Source organism: Arachis duranensis, chromosome 3 (genome assembly GCF_000817695.3).
Source record: "Arachis duranensis cultivar V14167 chromosome 3, aradu.V14167.gnm2.J7QH, whole genome shotgun sequence".
Lineage (NCBI taxonomy): Eukaryota > Viridiplantae > Streptophyta > Magnoliopsida > Fabales > Fabaceae > Arachis > Arachis duranensis.
In genome coordinates this window covers 33,035,471-33,046,157 of record NC_029774.3, presented here as the reverse complement: position 1 = coordinate 33,046,157, position 10,687 = coordinate 33,035,471, and the positions used below count along the sequence as shown (strand labels likewise).

The 10,687-nt window shown below is 32.6% G+C and overlaps 1 protein-coding gene across 3 annotated transcripts; it reads left to right on the top strand.

Annotated features, from left to right (window-relative positions):
• The first annotated feature begins 2,637 nt into the window (after positions 1-2,637).
• Positions 2,638-8,362, top strand: LOC107478634 (golgin candidate 1-like). Of its 3 annotated transcripts, XM_021138144.2 has the most exons (20): positions 2,638-2,764; positions 2,902-2,982; positions 3,085-3,134; positions 3,233-3,772; positions 3,940-4,017; positions 4,124-4,327; positions 4,910-4,966; positions 5,046-5,120; positions 5,205-5,276; positions 5,437-5,499; positions 5,583-5,681; positions 5,939-6,010; positions 6,204-6,272; positions 6,456-6,503; positions 6,972-7,067; positions 7,155-7,231; positions 7,438-7,483; positions 7,587-7,685; positions 7,786-7,830; positions 7,976-8,362. In XM_021138144.2, exons 1-20 carry the CDS (start codon positions 2,737-2,739, stop codon positions 8,048-8,050), a joined length of 1,974 nt encoding a protein of 657 aa, XP_020993803.1. In that variant the 5' UTR covers positions 2,638-2,736; the 3' UTR covers positions 8,051-8,362. The 3 variants fall into 3 exon arrangements, 2 of the variants coding, with proteins under 2 accessions (XP_020993803.1, XP_020993802.1); XM_021138143.2 differs by having other exon boundaries at positions 2,902-3,134; XR_008007316.1 differs by lacking the exon at positions 7,976-8,362 and having other exon boundaries at positions 2,902-3,134; positions 7,438-7,506; positions 7,786-7,820.
• Positions 8,363-10,687: the final 2,325 nt, after the last annotated feature.

Here is a 10,687-nt window from a genome sequence, read left to right as displayed (position 1 = left end):
CATCACCTTCTCCATAATTAAGCGCGAATGAACATCTTAGATAAGAACAAGCGTCTTTGAATGGAAAACAAAAGTAATTGCATTAATTCATCGAGATGCTGCAGAGCTCCTCACCCCCAACAATGGGGTTTAGAGACTCATGCTGCCAAAGAGTGTATAATTCAGATCTGAAAATGTCATGAGGTCCAAGATAAGTCTCTAAAAGTTGTTTAAATAGTAAACTAGTAACCTAGGTTTACAGAATATGAGTAAACTAAGATAATTGGTGCAGAAATCCACTTCTGGGGCCCACTTGGTGTGTGCTGGGGCTGAGACTAAAGCTTCTCACGTGCTTGGGCTGTTTCTGGAGTTGAACGCCAAGTTGTGACGTGTTTTGGGCGCTGAACTCCAACTTGTAACCTGTTTCTGGCGCTGGACGCCAGACAGCAGCATGAAACTGGCGTTGAACGCCAGTTTACGTCATCTATCTTCCCGCAAAGTATGGACTATTATATATTGCTGGAAAGCCCTGGATGTCTACTTTTCAACGCCGTTGAGAGCGCGTCAATTAAACTTCTGTAGCTCCAAAAAATCCATTCTGAGTGCAGGGAGGTCAGGATCCAACAGCATCAGCAGTCCTTTTTCAGCCTAACTCAGATTTTTGCTCAACTCCCTCAATTTCAGCCAGAAAATACCTGAAATCACAGAAAAACACACAAACTCATAGTAAAGTCTAGAAATATAATTTTTGCCTAAAAACTAATAATATTTTATTAAAAACTGATTAAAACATACTAAAATCTACATGAAATTACCCCCAAAAAGCGTATAAAATATCCGCTCATCAGGAGGCTATTGATCACGTTTTGGGGGGCTGGCCATTCGGCCATGCCTGAACCTTTCACTTATGTATTTTCAACGGTGGAGTTTCTACACACCATAGATGAAGGGTGTGGAGCTCTGCTGTACCTCAAGTTTTAATACAATTACTACTGTTTCTATTCAATTCTCTTTATTCCTATTCTAAGAAATTCGTTGCACTTCAACTTGATGAATGTGATGATCCGTGACACTCATCATCATTCTCACCTATGAACGCGCGTGACTGACAACCACTTCCGTTCTACCTTAGGCCGGGCGCATATCTCTTGGATTCCTTAAACAGAATCTTCGTGGTATAAGCTAGATTGATGGTGGCATTCATGGGAATCCGGAAAGTCTAACCTTGTCTGTGGTATTCTGAGTAGGATTCCGGGATTGAATGACTGTGACGAGTTTCAAACTCCTGAAGGCTGGGCATTAGTGACAGACGCAAAAGAATCAAGGGATTCTATTCCAACATGATTGAGAACCGACAGATGATTAGCCGTGCTGTGACAGAGCATTTGGACCTTTTTTCACTGAGAGGATGGGATGTAGCCATTGACAACGGTGATGCCCTACATACAGCTTGCCATGGAAAGGAGTAAGAAGGATTGAAGGAAGAAGTAGGAAAGTAGAAAAAGAAAGGGCACAGTATCTCCATATGCTTATCTGAAATTTCCACCATTAATTTACATAAGTATTTCTATCCTATGTTATTTATCTTTATTTTCTGCTTATTATTTATTATTATTCGAAAATCCATAATCAATTATAATCCGCCTGACTGAGATTTACAAGATGACCACAGCTTGCTTCATACCAACAATCTCTGTGGAATCGACCCTTACTCACGTAAGGTTTATTACTTGGACGACCCAGTACACTTGCTGGTTAGTTGAACGGAGTTGTGACCACACATAGTAAAGAGCTATTATAATTATTCCATACAACAACAAAGAATATAACATTAATGATCACAATTTCGTCCACCAACCCCCCCAATGGCGACAATGCTTTCTGTTTTCACCTACGTCTGAGGGTTTCACCAACGTCACAGTTATCAAGTGTTACAAGGAAGTTTAGGCGTTGCTTCATGAGGAGGTGTACACTCCGTGGGAATGAAAATTAAGGGAGAGAAACCGCAAAGGGCATAGTTGTCATTAAATTTTTTTTTTGTGCGAAAAGACCATTTTAATACAACTGTCAATTTCGGGGACGATTTTGTTTAAAAAAAAAAAACTTAGGGACGAAACAAATTTTTGACCCCTACGTTAGGGACCAAAATTAAACTTAACCCATAATATAACATATATTGACAATAATATTATCTTATATTTATTTGTTTAAAATAATTCTTTTTTTTAAGTAATAATATTTTTTCCTAACAACTCATGATAATATTAATTCCACACTTACTCAATTAACTTTGTTCTAAATCTTTGATTTTTTTTTACTATTAATAAACTATTATTAATATAGTTTAATAATTGTACAACAGCACATAAATGAAAATGTTGGTTGTGTTTTTCGGACGAACTTAATTTATAAAATGTTTTATATGGTCGTATAATCGTATTCGTTCTTTTAGATAACTATTTATGCGGTCAATATAAAAAAATAGTTATTTTTTTATATAATATTACGTAATTAAATATACATATAAAATTATTTTACACATAGACAATGCATTAAAATTAATTTTTTTTGGACATGGAAATGATTGTTTCGGACTTTAGTTATGTAAAAGAATAGTGCTGGGTGCTGATGATCACTTAATGAATAAGTAACGGAAAGGCGATAGAGAAAACCGTTATTATGCGTGGCGCCATCGCTATTCTCCGAGTGATTCCATCTATCAGCTTTCAAATCCAGTTCCATTGATCGACGCTGGCAATGGCACACTGGCTCAAAGCGGCTGAAGGTATTTGCATCTTTTGCTGAAATTCATCACTGCTACAACTGCCCAGGCGAATATGGATATATGGACTTCATTTTTTCTTCAATTGTTAGGACTCTCTGAACTACATTCTTTTCTTTTTCCTGTTTTTGATTGATCAGATTTATTTGAAGTTGTGGATCGAAGAGCGAAATCTGTTGTCACTGATTTATCAGATGAACAATCTAATTTTAATTCTCCAGGTTTCTTCGTCTCCTTCTTCCTTTTAGATTATTATATTTCCAATATATGTTCTGTAAAATCTCCCAAAATCATTTGCAACTTGTTACATTTCTGGAAATTAGCTTCTGCTGGGCAAGGATCACATGGAAAGAGAAGGAAATCAAAATCCAAGGTATTTCCATCACCATGCACAGGTGTTGTTTGAATAGTATGTTTCTGTTTCACATCACACTCGTCTTGGTAGTTGAATTACTATGTTGCGAATTTCAGGCTCAAAAGGGAAAATCTAAAAACTCATCTCCTACAAATACTGATACTACCAAAGAGAAAGGTGACACACCAGAAGCACCGGCTGATCATGTAGTAGAAAACGATGGGAGTGCTTTCACTCCTACAAATCAACCAATCAAAGACAATGTAGAGGCATTTAATGGGGAGCCCGTAAAAGAGAATGCTTTAGATATGCATAAGGAGAATCCTTCTCCGGATAACAAAGGAATTGAAGGCTCCACTGAAGACAAACCCACTAATGCTGAACAAGTTATCAAGATTGAGAATTCGGATTCCGATGTGAATATGGATCAAGAGAGAACTAAATCTGTGGCCAATGACAAAAGTTCCAATCGTAGTGGTGACACTATAATTCAAGATGCTGATATCAAAGCTGAATCTTTTGTCAATAGAAGCACCCAAGAAAATCATAAAACTGACATTTCTCCGAAGAAACTACAGGATCAACTTGATCAGGCTCAAGGACTACTCAAAGCAGCAAAATCTACTGGTCAGTCCAATGAGGCAAGGTTAGCTAGGGTAAGTGTTATTTCATCAGCGTAAGCCTCTTTAAATGGGAGAAGCCTGATCCTAGTGGCAGATCCTGTACATTGGGTCTGGATCCTTGAGAGAGTTAATCCTAATTTCATTTGCAGTGAGATGTCTGATTGATATGTGTTTGTTTTATTTATTTTTATTATGGTTAGGTTTGTGCTGGACTATCATCTAGTCTTCAGGAATACAAATCTGGAAATGCAGAGTTAGAAAAACTGCTTAGTGCAGAGGTGAAACTCCATTACTGATACTACTATAAGGGTTCCCAGGTGTTATCATATCTTGACATAGAAACAATTCCACAATTATATCGCTAAACGAATACTAAATGTACAGAGAGAACTGAATAAATCATTTGAAGTTCGCATAGAACAGCTACAGAAGGATTTGTCTCAAAATAAAAGGGAAGTAGCAAAAGTTGAATCAAACATGGCTGAAGCCTTGGCTGCAAAAAATTCTGAAATTGAGGCACTTCTTAGTTCGATTGATGCAGTAAAGAAGCAGGCTGCATTATCAGAAGAAAATATAGCTTCCCTTCAGGTTCAGAATAGTTAATTTATGGAATGCCCGTGTGCTTTAGTCTGCATTATTTGCGTTGATTCTTTCGTGGACACTTTCTCCTTTGGCGAACTTATTTAGGATTTTAAGGTTTTGCATCTTATTATTATTATTTGGTGGTACATCAATGGCAACGAGTTCTAGACTTTCTGAACTCATTCGTACTACCTAAGCCCTATAACACTAGCCCCTGAAAGAATGTTTTGGTTATGTATGATACTGGCTTCTAGAAATGCATGTTCACCTATCTAATTCCTATTCATAAGAAAACTATCAAAAGCTACACATATGAATTTCTCCATGTATCTTTGTTGTAACATTGTAGGTTAGAATTTACTCCTCTCTAATGTCTATTTAGGGAGTATTTTTCCTTAAGTGAGAGATGCTAGGAAAAACTTAGGGTAAAATATCTTTGATTGAGTAAACACCATCTTTCAGTTTTGTTTGTAATTTCTTCTACGATTTGCGATTTGCGTTTTCGTTGTACTTGACCAGTATATTCATGCATTGGAGTTTGATGTTTAGCTTTCCAAGCTGTTGGTAACACATTTCACATACTACCAGGCAAACATGGAGTCTATGATGAAAAACCGAGATCAAATAGAGACAAGAATGATGCAGGCATGTAGGTTCTCCCCAGTATATAAGATTCCTGTTATTTTAATGCAGTTTGATATTCATAAATTAAAATCTCTTGTAGGCTCTAAGAGAGGAACTAGCATTTGCTGAGCGAAGAGCAGAAGAAGAGCATGCAGCACATAATGCTACCAAAATGGTCTGCAGTCAAAATTGTTAGTTTCTCATTAATTTTTTCTTCTTCCAACATATAACCATTTCTGGTTTGTCTTTGGTAAAACAGGCTTTTATGGAAAAAGAAGTGAAATTGGAGCAGAGAGCTATTGAGGCAGCTACAGCTCTTGCAAGGATACAGGTAATGTAAGCTATCATACATTTTAATTTTGTAATTATGTATAAATATTATCAAAAAAACTGTCATTCGGGCTTCCTCAGTTTGGTATAAATCATCATTTCTTAACATCATGCTTGACCATATGCATTGATTAGTTGGTTTTTGGTTGCTTCTGTTGCAGAGAATAGCAGATGAGAGGACCTTGAAGGCCACAGAATTGGAGCAGAAGGTGGTACTTCTTGAGGTACACACATTTTAAATGGGAAGACTAATTATTATTCTGAAATAAAGTTCTACCAAGAAGAGTGTGACATCATCTGTTATCAGGTTGAGTGTGCATTCCTAAATCAAGAATTGCAAGATATTGGAGATCGCGTGCGCCGTGAACAAAAGAAGTCACCAGAAGAGGCAAATCAAGTAATTCAGGTATACTCTCTCAGAGTCTCAAGAGTAAAGGAGAGTTTTCACTATATTTAATTGTACTGTGAGAATATGAGTGTAACATATTTAAGAAGGAAGCATTCTTTCTGGTTCTTTGCATATTCCGATTGAAGTTTAAAACTACGTTTATCTTAACTTTTTTAGCTTTAGGTGTAAAGTCTATCAGCAAGTGTCACATTTTGAAATAAGTAAATACATAAATAAATAATGCTCTAATGATGGTGTTAATTATTGAGATGCAGGCATGGCAGGAAGAAACAGAGCGAGCATATAGGAGTCAGAGAGAAGCTGAAAACAAGATTTCTTCAATAGAGGCAACTGTTCATTTTTTTTTTGTTTTTTAGTCATCTCCTGAATATTGTTTGAGTGAGCCTTAGCACCATGAACTGTTTAATGACCGGTGATCAGGACCTTACTTTCTAATGATGTTAATTGACAAAATGATCTAACGTAATGCTGGTCAAGGTTGATTCTATTGTTCTTTTACTTACTATATTCCAATTTCAGGCTGAGCTGCAAAAGATGAGAGTGGAAATGGCAGCCATGAAGAGGGATGCTGAGCATTACTCCCGTCAGGTACTGAAATGAAATTATTTGCATCTTGTCAAAAGATTTCAAAATTTCAATAGTATGGCTTCTTAATGACCATCTGTTGCAATAATGTTGAATTTTTTTTCTTAATAACAATAAAAATTGCAATAACGTGTGTGTTATTGAAAAGTTGGTATTTTAACCACTATAATAATAATTGCTAAGCAGGAGCATGTGGAATTGGAGAAACGCTATCGCGAACTTACGGACCTTTTGGTAATTCTTGCATTACCTGTTTCGTGCAATTAATTTTGATGTTCAAGGAAATGAAGGAATGTGTAAATCACAAAAAATAGTAAAATACACTCAAATTATTTTGTTATTGATAAAAAAAGTCTCCAAATTTTGTTATCAATAAAAATATCCTTAAATTATTTAAAAATTATCACAAATGCACATTGGTGAATTAAAATGTTCTATATTAATAAAAAAAAGTGACGTAACAAACAAAGTTTTCTATGTGATATATGAGATTCTGACATTGACAAGTGAATTGCGTTATGTTTTTTCTCGAACATAACTCTAAATACAGTTGGATATTTTAGTCATATTTTAAAATTATTTGAAAGCATTTTTGTTGATAACAAAATTTGAAAATATGTTTGGACGAAAATAATTCGGATGCATTTTTAATGGTTTACTCTCAACTAATTTGTGTTATTCGCATACATCGTTTTGTTTCAGTACTATAAACAGACACAATTAGAAGCCATGAGCAGCGAAAAAGCTGCCGCTGAGTTTCAATTGCAGAAAGAATATAAGCGTCTACAAGAAGCACAGGTTGTGCGTGGGATCCTTTAGCAACTGGATTAATGGTTGAGTGAACTCCATCATTGATTGAGTTAACATCATTTTCCTTTTGAATAGGCTGAGACTGAAAAAAATAGAATTTCTCGTCGACCATCTTCATCTTGGGAAGAAGATACTGAAATGAAAACCCTCGAGTATGTTTCCTCTATTTACGATAGCTTCTCTCATTTTTGTCTATGATGCACGCGTTTTGATGGAACTTAGCACAAGCTTCATTTTGATCATTACTACATTAATTATAGTTGAACCTAAAAAACTAAATCATTGACAATCACTTAGTACCAAAAGTAGGCTTTTTATTCTGTTATTCTTGTTTTCATTTCCATATACGGAATTGCAGGCCACTTCCTTTGCATAATCGCCATTTGGTTGGGACAAGTATTCAGGTATTATGTTGGTAACAAAAAAGGTATTCAGTCACTATAATAATGGGGGTAATGCTTTTTCTTTTTTAGCATTAGTTTCACTAGTTTGTAATACTTCATCCAGTTGCAGAAAGCAGTGAAACTATTAGATTCAGGAGCCGTAAGGGCCACAAGATTTCTCTGGCGTTATCCAACGGCTCGAGTTGGTCTATTTTTCTATCTGGTGAGATCAGTTCGTTGGGCATTTAAAAGTCCAATATCTGAGATGAAATAACCGTAAAAGGATTTTGAGTTGTTTGCTGACCATGGGAACTTGCAAGCAGGTGTTTGTACATCTCTTCTTGATGTATCTCTTGCATTGCCTTCAGGTAGAAGAAATACATATGCTAATTGCAATTTCGCAATATAGAATCTTGAAATCCAATGATCTAAACAACACTACATTAATTTAACGAAATAACTTGTATCAAATTCCGTTAACTACGGGTATATTATTTTTTTCCCCTTGTGTAGGAGCAAGCTCACAATTTGGATGTTAGAGAGGTTGCAAAATCTTTGGGACTCTCTGACCCGAATTACCATGACTAATCTTATGATGGGGAAAAAAAATTAAAGGCCCTACATCTGGTGTTAACATTTCAAGATTAACCTGCAAATGCATGTAATCGTTACTGCTGCATGCTCGAGTTTTCTCAATGTGGGATGGCATCATCTCTTGCTTTATTTTTTCATCAAAATCGTAAAAACATGATTTAGGTACAGAAATTCATTCTTGTGATATCCCATTCTTTTCTTTAATTTTTTCAATCCTTTAAACTATAATACATATTACATTACTACACCTGCATGTACAAAATTCTATTGTAATTTGTACATAGCAGCTTAATTATTTATATAACTCTGGCGTGTTTTGATTGAGTTAATGCTTAATGCTAATAGGTCAAAGTCTTGTCGCTGACTGGATGACGTTAACAGTTAACTATTGCAATGGGACAATCTATGCTTACTTCTGCTTCCGTGATACTATTCTTTCTTTCCTTCTAATTTCTAAGTCCAAAATAGATTGCTAAGGCGCTGTGATGAATGTTCTGTATTATTATTTTAACAAATTATTTTTTAAAATTTGTAGAATAAATATATAGTAATACTCCAAATTAAACCCTTAGAATATTTTAGTCGAACAGTTCAATTCTAAATTTTAATAACCAAACTAATTTTTAATATTTTATTTTATTAGACAAACTAATTTTCATATCAAATATCGTAAAAAGTTAGATAAATTAATTTTTATCATTAGTTAATACAACCATAATACTTAAGAATTTTTAAAATTCATATCAGTCCTCCATATAATCGAAAGGCTGATTTAAAATATCACTCTTAAATATAAGATCTTTTATATAAATCTATAACATGTATTTTTGAATTATTTTTTATGTTTTTTTAATATTTTTTATTTGATAATATATAATTTATGAATTTTATTTTAATTAACTAAATAATGTAAAGGCTAATTTTATTGTGCTTATCAATTATTGCCTAACTTACCTTTTATGGTAAGTTTTAATTTTTTTAAAAATAATTTATTTTTATATCTTTTAAATTAAATATTAATTTTTAACCTTTTTTAACAAATAAGCACTACTTTTTAGGTATCATAGTATTCACCTAATATTTTAAGAGTTTATTTGTCAGCCTCGTTTGTCCTAGTGCAGAGACGAGATCCATGTGGCAGCGATGGTGACCAATTCATTCGTGATTGAATACTTGCTGTTAGGGTTGGAAGTGAGTCAAGCCAGCTCATGAGTCAGCTTGTGTTCGACTTGTTAATAACTTAATAAGTTGAAATTGTGAGCTGATGAATCGAATTTGAGTTTGGAATTGAGCTCATAAATTAAATGAGTCGAGTTTGAACTTAGATATGTTCAACTCACTAGCTCATAAGCTGGCTCAATTATATATATATATGATCTTAATTTTGTAAACTTTTATATTTATTTTTTATATATAATTTATTGATAGATAGAATTATAGATTATGTTCCTATTATTTGAACTAATTCATGAATTTTTGGTGGGCCAAACTTTTTAAAAAATAAACTTAATTATTACTGAATAGAATCTGTGAACCAAACTCAATTTTTATGAGTTGAATTTTATTTTAGCCCCCTTAAAAAATTTATTTTACTCTTTTTTTATTACAAGATTATTTTTTGACCCCTCCTTCAACTTTAACCTAGCTTCGCCCCTCATAAATTCTATAGTATAATAAAATCTAATTTTATTAATCTCTCTCCTTATATATACACAGAAATACTATTCGTACATTAAAATTAATCACCAATGTATTTATATATAAATATATGTATAGTTTAATTTATTTTTAATGTTTATTTATATTCTACTATGTATTTTATACTGGTGACTAACTTTGGTAACTGACGTTAGTGTACATATAATATAGTCGAAATATATATTGTTTAAGAAGATTTTTTTCATAAAGTATAAAAAAAGTCAATCTTTTTCTATTTGGTTTTGATAAATTCAGGTACTTTCTCAATAATTTCTCTTAATTTCGTTGAATATCAATTGACTTCACAACTTATAATTTTATAATAACATGACAATTTTTTTCTTATAAAATAACCTAATAATGATATTAAATTTATTATTAATTAGGAAATAATGCTAGTAAAGATCATTAGATAAAGAAAAAATAAAAATAAAATTAAAATTTTGTAAAAAAAGTTATAATTTGACAAAAAAAAAACTTATCTGATAATAGAATAAAATAAAAAAGATATCATTCATTAATGGTAAAAAAATAGATATGAACTTTTACATAGATAAAATCTATAACATCCGAGTTTTTTTGCAAAGTAAATAAATCATTATCTTTGTTTAGAATTTTATTTTCAAAAATTATTTTTATTAGTAGTAATTAAATCAACTTTTATGATATTTTGAATTTAAAAATTTATTAGGACTCTTATATATAATTTCTATAATAATTAAATATTTTTTATTTAAAATTTAAAATTTTAGGAGTTCAAAAATAATAAAAATATTATACAATTTAATTTTAAGGGTCTTTAAATTAATTTTTATGAGCTAAAAGAAAAATTAATTAAATTATCTCTAATTTTAAATTAGAGTGCTTATTTTAAAACTAATTAGTGAATTTATGAATAAACAGTATTCTTAAAATAATTTTAATGAATTATAA